Genomic DNA, 21,807 nt, shown 5'->3' on the forward strand with positions numbered 1-21,807 from the left:
AATACTAGGCGGTTCGATTACGTTGTTGTTGTTCTTGTTTGAACCTTCATATATTTGTACATATTTTCATGTTCTCCATGGGTTTCGCTACTCGTGCACCTCCTAAGTGTCGGGAGTTTTCACTTGGGGCGTATCTCGTAGCCTTGTTCCTCCCTTCCCGCTCTGTACGCGGATAGAGGGGTTCTCTCCCTTGTATACATGCTTCGTCCTTTTCCTTCTAGTTACGTGTTCGCTTCTAAGTGTGGGAAGTTTTTCACTATTGTAGCGTACCTTGTAAGCCGCGAGCCTCTAGCGGGGCGCGTTGTTTTTGTCACGTAACTTTACTCTCTGTTAGCATACTCCCACCCTACTTCCTCCTTATAGTCGTTCCGTTTGATACGTTAGACTATTTGCCGTTAGTCTCTCCTTAACGTGGGTTTCTCAGACATGTCTCGAAGCCACCTTAAATGTGTGAACTGTTCCGAGACCTCTGTCTAGTCTGTTTTGTTTTCACCAGACAGTGGCAGCACATCGACACCTGGCTAGCAGGCCGGGACAGGTTAGATCTATCACCGAACCCACAGTTCCCCTGGAGGGAATCGGAGGAGAGACAGGAGATGAAGAGGAAGTGAGAGAGTTGGTGGGAGTTGAGATGGAGAGAGGCCAGGAGAGGGCCGGAAAAGAGAGAGAGAGAGAGATGGAGATTTGCCACCCAAGGTGCCGGCGTTGTCCGGATGTACAACCAAGGGCTAGGGCAAGGGCAAGGCTCAAGGCCAACCAAAAGCCCATGTGAGAGAGAGAGAGATGCAGATTTGCCACCCAAGGTGCCGGCGTTGTCCGGATGTATCACCAAGGGCTAGGGCAAGGGCAAGGCTCAAGGCCAACCAAAAGCCCATGACAAAGACGGCCAGAGCGGACAGTCCGTCCGGGTCGCAGAGAGCGGCACCCGTTGTGGTGCGCGCAAAGAGAGGGGCTCCGGAGAGCCAGGGTCCGGCGAGACCTCAGAAGGAGCCCGGAACAGACGTTCCCCTCCGACCCAAGGAAGGCTAGGCTCAAGGCCAATAAAAAGCCCTTTAGAAGTTCCGACCGGAACGGACGGAATGTCCGGGTCGAGGAGAGTGGTACCCGGCGTGGTACGCACACAGAGATAGGCTCCGGGAGCCCGAGTCCGGCGAGAGAGGCCGGAGGAGAGAGAGAGAGGAGAAAGAGATATTGCCCCCCAAGGTCCCGGCACCGTCCGGATTCTATGACCAAGGGGGAAGGCAAGGGCAAGGCTCAAGGCCAATAAATAGCCCATTTGAAATTCCGACCGGAATGGACAGAATGTCCGGGTCGAGAGGAGTGGTACCCGGAGATGGGCTCCGGGGGCCCGGGTCCAGCGAGACCTCACAGGGAGTGCGGAACCGAGGTTCCACTCCGGATCCCAGGAGTCGGTCCCGGAGCCGGGAACCGATGAGTTCAACAACTGCTGGGCCCCCAGAACGGGGTAGTAAGGGCAAACGCCCAATCCGGAAGGAAAGCCGGCTGGAGCGAGGTCCCCACGGCAAACGGAGATATACTTATCCCCAGCCTCAAAGTTAATCCCGCCTCCAAGAGGGGGAAGAGTCTCTTTCATCAGGGGAGTGTTGCCCCCCGGAACTAGCAGCTTGAGCTGCGACGACAGGTTCGAATCAATTGCGGAAAGATACTGCAATCGCTACACCATTTATTATTACACATCCCGAATGTGTGTTTAATGAGTACCAGCAGAAACCAGGACATGACATAGATTTCCTGTGCATTCATGGGTCATATTCTCCTCGCTAATTATATTTCTCTCTCGTTATAATTCATCGCCATATGTCTAGGTTTGAAACCTTGCTTGTTTTGTTGTTTAAAACGCTGGTGGAACCCCCTCCAGAGCATGTTAAAAGGCGCAAACTGAAGCGATTCTAGTGCAGTCTCGTTACTTAGTACCTTGGCAACCTGCCAAGAAGAGAACGTTCTCGAAGCTTGGCAAAGTGCCAGGAAAACGAAGCCTTCCAAGAGTCTTGGCAAACTGCCAAGACAATATTCCCGCGCTGTGTATTTGTTATGAGAGGAGGGGGGCCAAGCAGTCACCTGGATTGACACGTGTAAGCTCAACGTTTGCTGCAACGAGCTGTCGACTACGTGAGCGATCCCATGGAATAAACCTCTCTCTCTATTTTTTGGGTGAATTTCCAAGACAAACGCGTTAGTAGTAAGTTGGAAAAGGGGTAGGATAAAACCCCAACAAGAGGTACAAGCGCTAACGCGCTCCGAGCATACAGTATGCGCTTCGTGAATAATGTTCGATGTTCCGACATTTTAAGCACAGTTGCATTTCGTAGCACCTGATAGCCTAGTCGTGGCTATGCGCTAGGTGGTTTCAATAGGAAGTTGGATACTTCTACTGTACTACACTACGAAATGGACACGTCTCGACATGGAGAGATTTGAGGAGTAACGGGTACGTTATCATAACATTTATTACGTGTTTATTACGTTAAATGTGGTGTGGTAAAAACGTCGACATAACGTTTCTATGAGATATTAATGTTGTATTAATGTTATATTAATGTCTTAACGTAAATCGTTTTGAAATATGAGCCTGAAAACGTTTTCGGTGACTTACCTCTTACACCACTAATAACGTTGTCATAACAAAACACTACATGCTTAGTAACGCTTTTGTGTTTGCTGAGTAACTCCCCGGGCTCCGTTAAGCAGCCAGGGATTTATGAGGTGGATTTTCTACAAACCCACCCTCTCACCATCTTCACAGCCCCTGTTGGGAGTTTGTTTCTGATGAGTAGGTCTATAGCTCAGTTAGCTCAGGGTTAAAGCCTTTCAGTCATAAGGTCCCCGATTCAGGCCACCCCAAGATTAGTGTATGTTGTCCAGCTACAGAGTTGTTGACTTTTCATAATCATGGACGTTCTATTGTATGTAAGAGACTGACTTCAGTCAGCTTGCAGCTTGGTTAAGCCAGTGAGGCTTCTTCTCATGTTCCTACTTGCAGGATGATCCTAAATACGTTCTTAAATACATACATATAATTGTAGGAGTCACATAAACAGTAGCATTGTAGCTTTGTTTAAGATTCTGATGAAGCAAACTATCCATTCAGTACTCAGTCTCATTTTTTGTAGCAGGGTAGCATTGTTTAAGATTCTGTACTCACTCAGCAGAGTGAGATTCTGTACCTTCAGTACTCATTTTTAGAGAGTACTGTGGTCAAGTGGTGAAGACAGTGGACTGGTGATCTAAGGCTTGCGGGTTTGAGTCCTGGCCGGATCATTCAGTTGTTTCCTTGGGCAAGGCACTTTTTCGTCAGTGCAGCTTCCCATCCAGAAGATACTTGTCTCTATGCTTGACAGGTTTTCGTTGACCGGAGTAATATTGTTAGGCGCCTCAGGCATCATTATCTTTCAATAGGTCTACGCCTTTTCTTTCCCCAATATTATGATTAATATTTTTTAGCATGGAAAGAACCTCCATTAAACCTCCCTACAGGGTGCAGCTTAGCATCATCAGGACATTCCTTTTCTTCAGAGTTTTCTGATTGCAACGGGTTGATAACTGAAGGAGTCATCAACGGTACTGTGGTACTGAATCAGTACTGTGAGTGCGGCTGTCCTGCAAGCGCTAACAAGGTCACCAAGCAGGCCGCTGTCTTTGACTTCTTTAGCAGCAGATACACAGGGTTGGGCTCTCTGGAGCCCTCCGGCGCCCAGGTACGGGGCTTTTGACTACCATCCTCTCAGACAACACGACGGTGGTAACATACTGTAGCTACGTCAACAGACATGGTGGCTCCAGGTCAGAGAGATATTGCCGTCTGGCAAGGGAGACCCTCACCACAGCTACAGAGTCTGGCATGGCCCTACAAGTCTCTCAGATAGCCAGAAAGGAGAATGTGATGGCCGATGCTCTGCCCAGGGGACAGCTCCACCCTGACGAGTGGACCCTTTTGCAACGAACATGAAGTAGGTTTTTCCACATGTTCAGCAGACCCCTGATAGACCTGATTGCGACACAGGGCAACAATGGGCTGCTCATCTTTGTTCAGGCGGCCCACCCGCAGGCCTTCCACATAACGCCAGGTCCCTGTCGCGAAATGGACCGGAAGCTTACATCTTCCCCCTCTTGGCATGGTCAGCCATCATAGTGGCCCCGCTGACCCCGGTTCGGGCAAAAGTTATCCAGCTCCTAGCGGACGAGCCAGCGATCCTGCCGGACAAACCACAGTCGGTTGTCCCATAGACGGGGCGCTGGCTCACCCGGACAGCAAGGGCCTACAATTAGGTGCCTGGAAATTGGTGTTTCCTTAGACAGAAAGGACTTTGGCCGCCAGAGTGAGAACAACCTTGGTACTTACGTTTTCTGCCTACGGAGATTCGGAGTATGCCGAACGAGACAGACTCTGCCTACCATGGCCTTTCTAACCTTGATCGCCGACTCCTTACCCACACTGTTCCAAGAAGGGAGGCAGGGTTTAGACGATCAAAAACTTTCGTTCGGCTGTGGCCGCCTTCCATCAGGGGCTTCCCCTACGGCTCCACGCCAGGCAGCAACGGCTCGCCTTGACTAAGGTGCCTTCAGTCCTACGGTTTGTGGGGTGCTGATAGTTCTCGACCCCTCCTTCTTCGCTAGAACCAGGTTTGGGCTCTCCTACCGGGAGACATCATCATCCCAGAGATCAAGACCTTCTCTTTGATCCCCGAGGACAGACTACAGTATGGTTTCCCATTAGGGCACTGAAGTGGTACCTCAACAGAACACAAGATCTCTTGGGTACTTCGACATCTCTGTTCTTCCTCCTTCGAGTGCCCCACTCAGCAGCCTGGGAGGATACCTTGTCCCGCTGTTTGGTGGAAGCCGTCCGCCCTCTGGCTACAGGTCCAGGCAGATCCATGGCTCACAACAGCAGGGGTTTCACTGCTTCTACAGCCCTGTTCGCAGGTTTTCCAATAGTGGACATCTGCAAGACGACGGCGTGGAAGACTCCAATCGCTTCGTCGCCTGCTACTTATCGGACATATCACAGGCCGATTTGGCTTTGGTCGCTCGATGATACGAGCTCCGGGGGTCCCACCCCTCGGGCCTCCCACCATCGGACAGTGCCACTCGGTGCATAGGTTGTGGGGAGACAGGTAAGTGGGGAACGAAGTAAATATTATAAAACTTACTGGTTTATATATTTACGAGTGACCCACTTACCTGTCTCCATTTCCCGCCACCCTCCCCCGAGGGAGGTGGGACGCAGCCGGACGGGGGAGCGGTCGTTCGACCTGACTCATGACTCCTCGCGTTTCGTCGATAGACATCGCCACCCCCTGGGTCGCCTGCGGCTACTTGTCTATCGGTGGGTGTTGTTTCCTTAGTTCGGTTTACCAGGTTACTCTTTCCATCTAAGGTAGTATGGGCCTCGTCCCCTTGTTCAATTAGGCCTCTGGAAGTGTAGGGGGAGGCACGCCTACGGGGTGACGGAGGGTGGACCCCCACCCCGACTGTTCAGGGTGGGCTCCACCCTCCGCCTGGAGGCGTCAGCAGTCTTTGTTGGCGTTAGATTTTTCCTTCTCGGCGAGCTCGGCGGGTGGCAGGGTTTACCCGCCACCCTCCCCGAGGTCGCGTCAGGGGCCACTTTGTGGGAAAGTGGTCTCAAAATGAAGGAAGGCCATTTGGGCCAGTGAGGGTGTACAGTGTTAAAAGATTACCAGGGCATTCTAGACACGGTAGAATGCGGTGCATAGGTTGTGGGGAGACAGGTAAGTGGGTCACTCGTAAATATATAAACCAGTAAGTTTTATAATTTCTTTTTGCACCTACAAATAACTACAGATATGCATTTGATCATATATACTATAGCAAAGGTACATATTGGACAAGTTTTTTGCACATGTGTTAGAAATGTATATTGGTGCTGTGGCCAGTGCTGGATAAAGGCGGTGGCATTTGAAGCAACTAGGCTTAGCAATCGGGAGATTACAGGTTCGATAAAATAAATAAAAAATATTAAATTACTGCAAAAATAACTGCCTAAATGTATGATGGATTCAGTTGGAACATTTATATTTATTTTGGAACATATATAAGAAAAAATGATGGTAACACAGAGATCATCTTCTAACATAATATCTCCAGAAGTTTCACATTTACATGTTATCCAGTGTTATGTGGGATAGATTGCCAAAAGGTGGCATATATATATATATGTCACATAAACAGAATCATAATGTTATATGATTGTAACAACTCACTCCAGGTTAAGGAAAATTGAGAGCAAACTACCTTCACCTTTGACAAATTTCAAAATAAAAATTCAGTCTGTTATTAATAGCCAGCAGATTATTTCTATCGGTGGAATTCTAGACTTTACTCTGCATATACCCATACCATACTATTTGATGTCATTTTCCAAGTGATTTGGATTTGATGGATGTCTGGATCCTGCCTGATATAGGATCTCGTTAATGATGTTTTTGAGGGTCACTTTTTCAACCAGCCAATAAATATGGTTGGAACGTTGAGCATATTGCAGCTTGTTTGACGATAACTGTGATAGTTCAATTTGTACGGAGCATATGGAACTGTTTCTATATGTAAATGAAGATGCATTGCTGTTGGTATTGAATATTACCATCTGTGGATGTTTATGGAGTTAGTCCTACAATTGGGTCACAGGTATAAAAAAATGGGATGATGTGGGGCAGGAAAAGGCACAAATCTTTGTCTCTCCCTCAAGCAATATATATATATATATATATATATATATATATATATATATATATATATATATATATATATATATATAAAGATATAGATATATATATATATATATATATATATATATATATATATATATATATATATATATATATATATATATATATATATATAAGATATAGATATAGATATATATATATATAGATAAATATATATATATATATATATATATATAGATGTATATGTATATATATATATATATATATATATATATATGCTTCTCTACATCTTTGCAATAGTCACTGTAGGGTGGGAGTATGGAATAGCTTTGTATTATGTTTGTTATTGTTCGAAATCAGGTTCATATCTATATTCAATTAAATGAATAGCTGTCACAAAGAGAAAAATATTCATTCACATTTCAAAATACAATAATTTAAGTAATTGTATGGTTTATTACTGCCAATTGCCACACTAGAACGATGGTGCATGACAATGAACAATTGACTTGTGATTAATTTCATAAGTCTCTTTTTTATATCAACTTGATAGTAGATTTTACTATTAGAGGCCTTTGGTTTATCTATTCACCATTATCCCCATTGTTTTTAAGTATTAAAAGTTATAACTCTTTCAATTTCCTACAAATTCTCTGATTGAGAAGATATAGCGCCCTTTTTTATGGTAATATATTTTTTTAAATGCTGTTGTCTATCTATTCACCATCATCCCCAATATTTTTATGCTTACGAGGAAATGGTTAGTTTGCCCTTCAGGTTCCCTCTTTGAGAAGATTATTGCACCCATTTAATAAAAACAACTATTTCTTTTCATTTTATCTTTGTATACCTCAAAGTTGGGCCCTAATAACTGCGGGATTGCATTCATTTGAAAATGTAAATTGTACATTTACATTTATAGTACCATAGAAGGAAAAGGTGTCCTACTGTGTCGCTTAAAGTAATACTGCATGAATGAAATTGGATTTGGAAACATCTGTAGATGTCAACATTTCACTTTGCTCTCCTTAATATCTATCTACGCTTCACCTCAGACCCTCCCCCCCTCCCTCCTCGCTCCCCACCATACCCTAATAACTTGCCAATTCAGCTGTACAAGAGTGATGTCAAACTTTCCACCGTATTTAATCTTTCAAATCTCTAATTGATAAATTTTTCTGTCATCCTTTGCTGTTTTTTTCATAAAGAAGTTGACCTAACAACATTTTATGAAATGTATAGAATTTTAATTTAATTTTTTCTTTCTCTTGAATTTTTCATTGAACAGACAATAGAGGACATCATCGATAAGTTATCGTCCATCATCGAAGCAGGTTATGACGATGTCAAGACCTTCGCTGAAAGTATTCCTGGTTTTCAAGACTTTCCGCTGGGGGATAGAAATATCCTGCAACAAATTGGTAACTCATTCATGTTTTTATTAGTTCTGCTGTTTGGCTTGATTTTGTAGAATGCAGTGGGCAAAACATGTTGAAAATTTCCCTCCCGTATTTGCATGTACCATCAGCTTCTGTTCTTGAAGACATCGTTTTTGAGTGGTTGGCATGTTGTTTTGTTTTTCTCCCAAAACCGACGCTACCTTTACTCAAGATAAGCCTGCATGGCACCGCAATAGATTTTTTTTTCCTTCACAAAATGGAGTTTATAAGTGAGTATGTATGAATTTGGTTTGATCTTTAACTACTTCCTAGAAAAGAGAGAGCGTGTATGAAATTGACTTAATCCTCATTGTCATTCATCAATCATACACTTTTCATAGGTAGAACTTTTAAATATCTTAATATATTAAATACATTAGAAAAATAATAAAGCAAATTGGACAATTTAATGGCAATTCTATGTTAATGTAGATTTGATAATCTCTTTGACAAGTCAAACACACGACCTACATTTTTTCGGGGGGTCTTAAGCATTAAACAGGATCCAAGATCCATCAAGTTGCTTAAAGGTATTGAACCCAGCTGTCAGACTGCTTATCTGAGAAATTAATTGGTAACGGAAATTAGGAAATTATGAGGCCTGCCTTGTTTTTCAATTTGATACAGCGCCAGTAAATTTGATTTTTTTTTGTTCAAGGTTAAATAGTTGCATCTGTTGAAATGGTTGTCCATCTTCTTTTTTGTTTACTTTTTTGTTGTTCTACATTCAAACCAAAGAACAGACCAAGGGTATCAGAGGGGTAGTACTCACGCCCAAGGGTATCAGAGGGGTGGTACTCACGCCCAAGGGTATCAGAGGGGTGGTACTCACGCCTGCATGATGTGAACACGGACCGTCCTTTGAGATCAATAGAATGCATTATTCATACAACATAAACTATGTCAAGCATTTATTGTACAATAATTTCAACATTAAGCCAAAAACGACATACAAGGAGGGGAGAACAAAATCATTTTCTGCAGACAAAAGTAAACTGGCACAATTAAACATTAGAAATGATCTCAGCAAAATTGTGTGGGTGAAATTATGTCGATGCTGTTGAAATGATTTGTGGGTTTATCGTTGGCAGGTTGTCAGGAAATGACTTGGAAGATTGAAGAGTGGATTTGTAAGATTGAAAATGCGAACAATCAGAACAATTTCATGGCAGAGAACAATAACCTGTTTATTGTACACATGGGTTATCTCTGTGACCTTGTTTTCGTATCAACTCAAGTTATTTGTATGTACATAGAGCAGATTTCACAGGGGGATGTTGGTAATTATGTATGCTATTTTGTACCAAAAAGCTGCAACAAAAGAGTGAATTGAGGCTACCCTGCTCCAGATTCATTTCATATGAAACAAATGGCCTCCCCCCTTTTTGTTTAAGTATAAATACTAATGTTAACGTTCAAGTATTAAAAGTAAATGGAAAGATTATTTTAGAAAAGCGATGAATATGTCGAGCAATGCTTTGTATGCTCGGTCAAATTCACAAAAGAGTTGCCTTAAAAGTTAAGTCTTACAAAAAATGTATTCTTATTTGTGCTGGGAATCCAGTTAGGTGAGGAAACAAGTGAAAAACATTAAGGTCAATGGCTAATGTCTAAATTGTGCCTTTGTGGTGTCTCAGGTAAAGTACATGATAAAACATCACTGCTTTAAAACTCAGTACTATGAGGCAACCGTGAACTTAAGGATGTGGTCAATGACTTTCTCTGTAGAATATCCATTTGTTATTCTCTTAATTTTTTAAACTTAGGAAGTAAAAGTATCCATTAAAGTGAAATGAATCCACACTATATAGTTTTGCTGGTTATATTAGTTACACTTCACAGGATCTATAACAATATCTACATGCTGTATACTTGGGAATTAGGACTTAATGCAATAGCTCCATTTATTAAAAGGAGATTATCAACTTTAATACAAGCATCTTGAATCAAGAAAAGCCTAGATTGAATGACACATTATAATGAGCTACTAGTAGCAGTAGTGTCAGAGAAACGGGATGGGGGTGGGGGGAGGGGTGGTAGGGTCAATACAGGAACTGGAGTGGTTAGGCCACAGCGTAAGTTTTTATCTGACCCATATGCCGCAACTCCAGAGGCTGTATCTTCTCCTGTGGAAAAAGGGGAGACATATGTGAAATGAAAAAAGAATAAGAAACATTCTACAATTTGCTTTTTCCATGTGTTATATTGAAATATAATATCTAAAGTATTCCTTACTTTTTAAATATCAAGTTCCAAAAGTATGCGTATTTCATATTTCCACTGGCTGTAGGGTTCCATACGTTGGCCTGCTCAACAGGGTTTTGAGAAACATTCTGGAGGATTACATAAAACTGTTTTTTTGTGGGTTATATGTGGGCCACACTTTGCCTGGTTGTCTTATTGTCTCATTCACTATAGCAATATATTCAGATACATGTGTCTAAAGAGAACAAGAAAAAATGCGACAACTAGGTGGATATTATATTCTAAAGCGACATCAGTTTGAATCCAGTTTTGAAGAGACTACCAAAATTTCTGGTAAAATGATTGTCTTCTAGCAGTCAAACACAAATGCTTCTTGTTTATTAAGCAGGGGAAAGTTAATTTATTCTGTCTGAAAGGTTAATCCTGATCAAAGCAAACATGCAGTGATATATAGCATGTTGATGTTTATATATGACCTATGCATAGTACACTCATCACATCTTAAAGATGCTCTGAATACAGTTTGTCAGTGCAGGTTATTTTTTTATTTTTAATTGTTATTAAACTTGAAATTTTCCTCAACTTTTTCCTCTAAGATTTTTTAATTCTGCTGCTTCTATATCTTTACTTATGCTTCAATTTCTCTTGTATAATTTCATGTCTTCACTGTTGTAAATCCTGCTTGTGAAATAACTGTTCCACATGGATTGAAATGAATTAGATATTGAAAATGTTATGCTCATATCTTATGTTCACAACAGCAGTACGGATGTGTAACAGACTTGAATTGACTGCTTTAATTCAGTATACATACATATTGACTTGTTTCAGAAGATGATTATAATGCATGTACTGAATGAAGCTGGAAGCCCAATCACATCCAGTGTGCAATTATAATTTTTTTCCACATTTATTCTGCTGAGTTGTGATTGCTGGGGGTGAAGCTACCCAGGTCTAATTTACGTACATCTGGAGTAGATGAATACAGCCGTTGTGGCCCTTAGGACAGATGTTACTCATCTGAGACATATAGGGCAGGTGTAATTATGCTCTCATCCCATTGGTAAAAATAATCTGTACATCAGTAACATAGCACATAACACGCTATCCAGCTTTTATCTTCTTTCTCTTATTTGAGTCAACTCATTTTCTGAGTTTGTTGTGGTTGTAAGTTTACGTTCATTGTCACAATGCTACTGACGTCACTCGTCGTCCATGACGCTCTGCTGTAGGGGACATCCATTGAGCTATAGAGCCTTGTATCAACCATGTTTTTATCTTCCCATTCTCTTACAGGGGGCCTAGAGGTTTGTTTACTCCACCTGGCATGTGGGTTCGACAAGAAGACTGAGTGCCTTAAGGTCTGGGATGAGAGATGGCTGTCATTGGAAAAAGTCTACAAGCTCAGCAAATGTAAGAACAGATTAACTATCTAGTCAAAAATATATCTGTATCTATATCTATATATATATATGTATATAAATATATATATATATCGCAGATGGAAATAATTGATTGGCCCACAATACTTCTAACGTCAAATTATAGTAGTTTTGGCCAAGTGAAAAGAACGTAACATTAAAAAGACAATTTGGGGATTCATTTAATTAGCTTCAACAATCATGCTGAGAGGAAAACAACATTCCTGGCACAACAAACGAGGAACAAAGGTAATCTATAAATATGTGCCAGACATTGCCAAGTGAGTGAAAAATGGATGGGATATGAATAACGTTAGCATCACATTTTGTGATAGCCTTTTTCTACCACAGCATATAACTATGACACAGCCCTGTTTATGAAGGATTGAAATTGCATGATTACTGTGATTGGCTTAAATGCAATCCATTTTTATAATCCTGCCAATCATTTAAGTTTTTGTGAAGTCATTTATATAACCAGTAACCAAATTTAAAATTGTTTTTCTTCCCTTTTCGTAACACATCTTTAGTATGAGCTCCTATGCTGTCAATGCAATATGTGATATCATGGAGGATAAGGGTTAAATTGGACACAAATACTATTTGCAGCATTTAACATACCCTCAATGTCACTTTAAATATTAAATTGAAATGTATGTTAAACCAGGGAAGACTGTATCTATTGTAACTGACAGAAGATGTTTATTCAGAATTAATGTACATAGATGATAATTAGTTGAGATCCTCTCAACTCAAATAAGCAGTAAATTTGACAGTCAACTTGGCAACCCTTTGTAGATGTATCATTGACAGCACTTTGAATCGTTATTGAGCTTACTGCAGTGTTCCAGTTGTGCAGTCTTGCACAGAATAAATCCTCGGTTGTGTTGCATGTAGGCTAAATCCATAACAGGTATGCTTTACTTCCATTAATGTAATAGCTAGTTCTTAAAGCTTAAATTGGTTTCATCACTGTGAACTATTATCCAGTGTGACATTGTACTCTTTGAAATCAGGCATGTCAGACTACATTTGTGCTTGTAACATTACAAGGATAATAATTTATCTACCTGAAAGGCTATGGTATGTGAAGTGTTCATGCATTCATCCATGAATCTTGTCGTGTGTAAAAGCAAGTGAACGCTCACTAGTGCTTCATCAAACTACATTTGTCTTGTCATAGAGCTAGGCCAAGAATTTTAGTATCAACCTGCATAACAAGTGTAGGACTGACTAGGACTGCTTCACCAAATTCCCTGCAATTAACTTGAGATGATATTTCTGACATTAATACCATGGTGTTGTTGTTGCAAAAATTACATTTTAGACAAATGCATTATGGGTGGATGCACTCTTAAACTAAAACTTTATTTTGCATTATGTTTTAAGTTATGTATGCCAGGGTCCAACCAGGATTTTATTTCAGTCATTGAAGCCAACTGCCTGCTCTCAAAATCCTGCGCATCCACAAAAACCAGTAAAATATGAAACTAGTGCATTCTGATGCAACTTTTTAATTATAATTTACATCTATAATAATATCACAAAGCCAGGTAGTGCTGATAACAACCTTACAAGTTTGTGTGAACTTGAAAAAGGGGTGGCACACCTCCTCCCCTCCTGCCAACACCCCCTGGATCCCTACCGTGATCAGCACAAGTTTGACTTATACACACTCCCAATCTCATCGTCATTTAAAAGATCGACATCCTGCTGACGCCCCCCCTCCCCTTCCCTCGTGAATCACGTTTAGTCGGTTGGAGGAAATAAATTAATCTGGCTCGCCTTCATACTGTGCTCATCTAGTTTTTTTGAAATGCCATGCAAGACTATATTCACAATTCTGTTCTTTTTTGTTGTTGCTGGTATATAGCCAAGGTGCAGCCTTATTTAAATTTAAATTTGCAGATTTGGATTGGCAATATCTTTTCTTTTGTTGCTCATGATATTGCAATATATTTGAAGAGAGGCTTGAGGGTATATAGTAAATGACATATAATGCTGCAACATTGTCTGGGCCAATCCATTCATGATTAGTACAAACATCAAGTTAGCTTTATAAGTTGGTACCATGCAATGTCTCCAAACAAATAATAATCAGGATGGTTTGAGATTTATTAAAAGGAGGACTTTAGGCACAAATGTAATTTTGATTTGTTGTAGACTAGCTGTTATAGAAAACACAGCTACCAGTCAAAGTAATATATTTCTATAAGACTTTTAATAGATGAGAAATGACCCCACCTATAAAGAGCGGAGGTTCATCAGTTAAAAGTGCCTGGATTATTTGGTTTAATACACCGACCATTAGATTAGTTCTTCAGAAGTGACACAAAAATTCAATGGAGAAAAAAAGGACTTTAATGGCCTCAAATGACAAGTTTTATATGATGTAATGTATCTAGGACAAATGGTGTTGAATGTCAACCAAGCCACATGTGCTGCTGTTACAATCAAGTTGAAGAGTTGGTTGTATTACTACAATTATATTATTTAATTAGCAATGGATTAACAGCTTGCACTCAGGACCTGAATTAAGCTGTAAAGGATCATTCTAGAGATTAAGCATATTTATAAGGTGAATATCTTAAAAACCAGAATAGCTCTTTAGAAACTTCACTGGCATTCAAAGTTTTCTTAGACTGTCACTTACCAAGACTAAACTTTTGCCTAAAGTCGGTCTTTAACTCTAATTACCATCTTTCTGTAATATGTAAATTGAACACGCATTGACTGTATCAAAATTGAGATAAACAACAAAGTTGCCTGTATAATTAAATATCGATTTATGCAGTCATTTTAGGGACACATCTAAGTTGCATTGAAATAAAATCACTAATTACTTCCATCTTAACTGTCACTTTTGGTGAAAAATTTGAGCAGGTTATTATAGGTTGATCAAATAATACCTAATTTTGAGTATTTACTCGGTAGGCTTGGTTAAAAAGGACATTTACCAACCAAACAAAACAGTTTGAAAGCAAGCAAGCAGGCATGAATTTATTTTTATTATTGATTTCATTCTGCACTAACTGGCCAGCATTGCAAGTTTCTCAGGAAGTCAAAACAGGAACAATATTTTACCTGAATAAACTTGATTTAGATCCAGAGGGACTGCAATGAATAGTAGTTTGTTCAGATAAACTTAGATTCACTTTAATAAAGCATCTTGTTTCATAACTTTATGATGAATAATTTAAAATACAGGATATTTGGTATTAAGTTCATTTCCATGACCCAGATCAAGTCATATTAATCCACCTTCTACAATAAACTGTATTGCATTGTGTTGTAAACATGTTGGTACTGTACATTGCTAGTTACAAATAGATATTAAACTAGTGGCTACTTAAACTGCATAATTACTAGATGAAGATGAAAATTACCAGCAATATATACAGATTAGCTTGGCTTAGGTGCAAATTGCCTGTGTAAAGCAGATTAGCTTGGCTTAGGAGCAAATTGCCTGTGTAAAGCAGATTAGCTAGGCAAAGGTGCATAATTGCCTGTGTAAAGCAGATAAACTTGGATAAGGTGCATAATTGCCTGTGTAAAGCAGATTCGCTTGGCAAAGATGCATAATTGTCTGTGTAAAGCAGATTAGCTTGGCAAAGGTGCATAATTGTCTGTGTAAAGCAGATAAACTTGGATAAGGTGCATAATTGCCTGTGTAAAGCAGATTAGCTTGGCAAAGGTGCATAATTGTCTGTGTAAAGCAGATAAACTTGGATAAGGTGCATAATTGCCTGTGTAAAGCAGATTAGCTTGGCAAAGGTGCATAATTGTCTGTGTAAAGCAGATAAACTTGGATAAGGTGCATAATTGCCTGTGTAAAGCAGATTAGCTTGGCAAAGATGCATAATTGCCTGTGTAAAGCAGATTAGCTTGGCAAAGATGCATAATTGACTGTGTAAAGCAGATTAGGTTGGCTAAGGTGCATAATTGACTGTGTAAAGGAGCACGCACACAGAGCAGTATATATAGTACAAAAGGAGGTGAAAGAAACTGCCGTAGGCCAAAACTCTGTTCAGTTTCAAGCTTACAGATCATTGGTTAATAGGATTGTTAGATCTACTGTGTGTTTTACCGCCCTCTGTCATTCAATAAACTGCCGGATAATGAATAAGTGATATTTCTTCTTTGCCCATATCTCACTGTATACATTGGTGTAGTCTTAGGACCTTCTGTGACATTGTGAACAGAATTAGGGATCAGAAGCTATCTGTGGTGAACAGTACCTAGATTATTTCATGATGGGCAGAACAAGGCAGATAGTGATATGTTATGAAAATGAACTTTATAGCAATATGATGAACCTGTAAATTAAATTATTCTTAAAGGCATTGAAGACTTGGCCTAAACCGCGTGCGGTCGTCTGAAAAAGTTAACTTTCTGTTGCTTGCAAGTGACTTTTTGTTCGTGTCGCTACAAAATGCAGACAGTAATGAAACGTGATACCTTAATTGTTATCTTTAGCTGGACACGAGATGTCAATCGCTGTATCGTTTGTACACTGTGCTGTGGGTATTGACCGCAGCTGTATGTACTGACTGTACACCAGTGTCTAATTACCAACTGTAGCAAGCTGTGTGTGTATCTTCTGGGATCGATGGTGGTGTTTAACACTTCTGTTACACCTCATTCGAAACTAGGTCAAATTACCGGCATTAGACGTTTCTTTTTGCGCGAGTCTTCACACCCTTTAAGATTAGAACAAGAAATGCAGACATGTTACAAAATCAATTATGGAACATTTGATAAAATTCCTAGCTTGTTCTTAAATTTCATAGTGGTGGAAAACATGTAAATTAAAAACACAGCCAGAGAATTTTGTCATGTCTACCTTGAGTATTAAATCAGTACTTTTTTAGCACAGGAATTAGCCACTTTGCAAAGAATTAGCAACTGAAAACTGTTGTCATGCATTAACATGAACACTATAGTTTGTTTGCAAACAAAAGTGCTGGCCGACACTGTTCCATTTTGACTATGATGTATTGATCTTATTAACATAATCACTGTACAGCCTCCATATGTAATGCCCCACACTGATGTACACATGCAAACATGTGCTCCCTCGTCAAAACACGTTTCAAAACAAATCCAGCATGACGATGGACACAGAGAGAACAAGACATACCTGTTAGTGATATAAAACTAGACAGCAGATCTACCTAACAGCCCATGCATGGCCTGTCTCAAGAATCATTAATGCTATAGTCTGCTACGGCAACAATCCTGGATTCTCTGCCATAATAATGGAAAAGTCACATTTTGCACTTGGGTCATGAATATTAAATAGTAGGTCAAAGCATGCCCTTAGGCACCATGTCTCAGCAATATGTTGACAGTGGACAGTTGCTCTATTTGTAAACAGAGATGAGACAAGTTTGTTTACTTACTGATTTTTTATTTGCTCGATCTCCGTGAAGGGGCCAATAGTTGGGAGGAAAAAAAATGAGTAACTCATTATCATGTCTATGCGATTCTTTGCTAGGCATGAAGACTGTGAGAAAGATGGTTTAAACATTCAGGAAATGGTATCGATTGCTTTTATTTATAATGGAATGCAAATTGTAGCTTTGATGTAGTGCCCTGTTTAAACTATGAAAATAAGAGGCAATAAAGTAGACAGCAGAAAATTGCAATAACAAAATAAAAGTTGAATGATGCTATTTTCATCATTTCTTGTATTAAACAAAAGATTAGGAATCTCTTAATTCCCTGGTTGAACTGACCCAGTTTTCTGTCTCCAAGCTATTGTATTTTTTTTTTATCCCTTCATGTCGACTTTTTTTTTTCCGGGATCTCTATCTCCCAGAGTAATTCAATCGTGCTTTTAATCAAAGGGTTTGCCCTGTTTCCCTGAGGTTGTTATCATGATATTTGTGCCAATTCTTACAAAAACAACACCAGTATAAATGTAATGTTCATTTGTGCAGCTTGTCGATAACAATATCACAAGATTCACAAAGGGTGTACAGAGCTCTGATCATACATTATGTTCAATCTTCTGGTCATTGGAGAATTATTTTCTAGGTTACTACCCATGAAAATTGATTGACTGTACCTACTCTACAATTTCGTCTAGCCCACTACCTTCCCCCCCCCCTTCCCCAATTCCCCTTGTTTTAATTTTGTTGGAATAGCTGGATTATTATAGATATTGTGCAAATAGTTTGAAGTTGGAGTTGTAATTACTGTTGTTTATATTCTGTTTCCTGCTTCCCATTTCTGCCTTGCATTATAAATGTTTTATATGCCTCCCATATGAGTATCTACTGTATGGTGAAAGCAGCGATTGAAACAGCTAATATAAAAACTAAAGTAGAAGTTCAATCAACTAACCAAAATGGTAGAAAATCCCTAAATTTAATCAACTTTAGCTGATAGCATTGAACCAATCTTGCTTCTTTTTCTGCTGGATAGCACAATCTAAGTGAGTAATGTTAACTACTGCATAGCACTATCTAAGTGAGTTATGTTAACTATTGCATAGCACAATCTAAGTAAGTAATATTAACTACTGCACAGAACAATCTAAGTGAGTTGTTTATTATAAGGTTATCATACTAGTGCAGAGTGATTTCAATTTTATTTTGCCTGAGTTAGATCTGCAGCCTGGGTTACTATGTTACTGGGTTATTATGTAGACTATTTACTGATTTCAAGTGTACAATGATTACCTCACCATTTGGGTATGGATTAGATATTAAGTAAATTTGACATAAATTAAGCTTTAAGTACCTATGTAACACAGTGTTGAACTATTTGCTTCAACTCACAAGGGTCTATGACTTGTTGGCTACTGACCAAGAAGTCAACTTACTGGACAAATGCATTATCAAGTATTTAATTACAACAGCAGAAATGAAATATGATGAACATGTGTGCTATTAGTGACCTGGCATCCCACTTTATTTACTCGATGGAATATATTAGAATAGACATTAGAAATAACTAATGGTGGTCACTACCAACTTCTGAACCTAATGTTTTTTTCTTTTTTCGTGACTGAAACAACATTATATTGTCCTACATGGAACCATTTTCCTGATCACCCTAGGACAACAGTATCAGTGAGAAGAAGGGGGAAGGAATTAAACCACTACCAAATAACTGCTAGTAAAGTTTTGGACTGTTAAAAAGGGAGATAATTAATGTATTAATTTATTTTAGGAATGTCCTGACAATTGACATGAACTTCAACCATAGATTTCTTTATTCCTTTCAGCTTCCACAGATTTCACCACCACGGTTTTCTTTGAGTTGTTGTTCAGTCTGGCTGACAGCCTGCACTCGTTACCGCTACAGTTTCACGACGTGGCCATCTTCTCCGCTCTGTTACTCCTGCCTTCAGGTTAGTTGACTGTAGACAAAGTTATGTGCTTCCTTTACAGATGATTGTTTGCGGGTTACTGTGTTCATCATCTAAACACAAGGGGGAGTAATGTTACATACTTCAAATAACACAATATATATATATGGTTGGTATGACTGTTTCCCAGGCAGGTTTGGGTTAGCAACAAGTCTGTTGCAGAAACTGACGATCAGAAGAGGCCGAGATTTTAGACTAAACTGTATTTAAATGGACCGTGTGCATGTATCGGTGGAGATTGTTGTAATCAGGGGGAGTTATGTAACATACTTCAAATAACACAATTTATTAATAGTCTGTGAATATATAACAAAATGTCGGAATTTTTGTGTGTGGTTAAGACTGGGTTTTCTACTTATAAAAGATGATATGAGGAAAGGTGGTAGATATTTTAAGCTGTTCCATGAAACTATCTTGGAATCTCTCAGTCATATGAATCAATTTGGAAGAAGTACAATCAATTTCAAGGCATATTAACTTGTCATCTTGAAACTAAGTTGTTTCAGTTATTACTAACTATGACGATATCCAGTGGTGGTGCAATAAATATCCCTTCTAAAACATGCTTCTATAAAAAATGCTTCTGTGTCTATGTATTGGCACACTCCCACTCCCCCCCCCCCCCCTACTTTCCTCACTCTACTATGGAACTCTGATACCATGCAAGTTATGTGAGTTTGTGCCATTTACATTGGCACAAAAATGAATTGCCTGTAAACAACAAACTCTTGATTTGTTGTGTCTAGTATTTTTAATACCACAGTTTTTGAGTCAGTCGATCTTTTAGATCTTTTAGACATATGAAAACATCATTAATAATGCAATGAAATCTTGATAAATGGTAATGTCTCTCCCAGTGATCATCTTTTGCCATTTAATCCCTTTCTTTGTAAAACCACAAATCCACTCTTAATTTAGAATCTCAATATCCTCAAGACTTTTTGTTGTTGAATGAGATGCCAGAGAGAAGGGGGGCTGGGGGAGGGAATGCAGATAAAATGCTTAAAGATAAAATACTACCTGAATCAGGGATATGTTCATAAACATTTCTTGCTTATAAAAACCAGGTTGAGGTTACTTGGGAAATGGGGATGTATTCCTCTCCAAAAGGATGAATCATTTATGAGGACAAAAGATTTTAAGTGATAGCCTGACAGTGAACTGCAACTTTCCTGCTGCATTCATCTGCTCCTGTAAGCTCAAGGAGAATGAAAATGCAAGTACTCGGAAACAATCCCCTCAAAAATTAAATTAAAGAGTGGGGTATAGAGCCATTTCTCCATCATAGCCTCAGGCATTTACTCTCAAACATCCTTGAATCTTGAGTATGGAAAATGGAACACAAGGAAAGTGCAAGTGACTTTCACAATGGCAAAGTTTATGTTCTATTTTTTACCCTCATATTTTATTTCTTTTCTTTTAATGTCTCCCTATCTTTCTCCTTTTCAAATAAGCCTTCCTTCAATCTTTCCTTACTGTGCCCCACCGAGCTTGCATTTGCTTTCTAAGTTTCACACTTCACTGACAATTAGTTCTTGGGTGATTTCACAAACGGCAAATATGAAAGCATTTTCTTGGCAATTCATTCCGGCTTTGCCAATCCCTGCCTTATCTGACTCATAAACCTTATTGCATATGCATGAGATTGCCATTCTGTCCTGTAGCCTTTGGGTAAAGAACTAGTTGTGAGTAATAATTGTTTCTGGGGCATTGAACTGCCCTGGCACTGCACACAGCAGCATCGTTGTCATCATCTTATGAAACGTGCTTGTTGGCAGGAGACCATTTAATATATGGCAAAGAAAATATATAATTCAAGATTTAAAGGATTTACTGGTGATGTATGTGTGTTTGTCATGGTAGTAAACATGGGATCTATAAGTTAATGCAGATAGCTTAAAGTCTGAGATGTGTATAATGGCCATAAAGAACTCAATAATAAACTGCAGAGCTGTGCGGAACATGCAGCATGCAGTGCTGAGCTTGCAAAAAAGACATGTGTCGTATTGGTCTGGCATGGAGCTAACTAGCTAGCTAGGGCATGAGGACGGCAAGTGTATTATGTAGTACAATATTAGGAAGTAAACACACCTGGCTTTTATGATTATAAGGTTCAAGCATGTCATCTCTAACAGTGTCAGTTGAGTGAACCATCCTTGTGGCTCACAGCAGAATGAAACTGTTGGAATAATTCTGACAAATGTTAGGCTCAAGTAACAACTGGAAATATAATCAAATTATCAAACTTTCATGACATTCATTTATTTCATTTTTATGATGATATTCATTAAAATTGTTTATTCCTTTGGATGAATCCTTTCTGGCAAGGCTAAAGACAAAGATGTATATGTGAGGAATTTACAACTCTGATGACAAATCTAATGAATATATTGTTTGATTGACAATTATTGCCATCATTCCTACAGATATGCTTTAAATGATAGCATTGTAATTATTACTGATAATGTAAGAATATCATGTTCATATACTTTTCCTTCGTCATTGTAATGGTGTGTTGACCAATAATGTACTAAACTGTTGTTCCTACTCTGAAATCCTACAATCCTTGTGAATAGTACATTGTTAATGTGATCATGTATGAGTATTCTGACCGTACTGTACCCTCATCATTTCATTGGATGTCTGATGTCTGATAA

The 21,807-nt window shown here is 39.4% G+C and overlaps 1 protein-coding gene across 3 annotated transcripts in view; it reads left to right on the top strand.

Annotated features, from left to right (window-relative positions):
• Positions 1 to 21,807, top strand: part of LOC139966798 (nuclear hormone receptor E75-like) — a 142,548-nt gene that overhangs the window by 113,202 nt on the left and 7,539 nt on the right. For all 3 annotated transcript variants that reach the window (XM_071970161.1, XM_071970162.1, XM_071970163.1), the window contains 3 exons: positions 7,996 to 8,128; positions 11,648 to 11,764; positions 19,007 to 19,132. In XM_071970161.1, coding sequence (XP_071826262.1) covers positions 7,996 to 8,128; positions 11,648 to 11,764; positions 19,007 to 19,132 — 376 coding nt within the window. The remainder of the gene's footprint in view (positions 1 to 7,995; positions 8,129 to 11,647; positions 11,765 to 19,006; positions 19,133 to 21,807) is intronic.

The sequence above is a fragment of the Apostichopus japonicus genome, chromosome 4 (assembly GCF_037975245.1).
Source record: "Apostichopus japonicus isolate 1M-3 chromosome 4, ASM3797524v1, whole genome shotgun sequence".
Classification (NCBI taxonomy): domain Eukaryota; kingdom Metazoa; phylum Echinodermata; class Holothuroidea; order Aspidochirotida; family Stichopodidae; genus Apostichopus; species Apostichopus japonicus.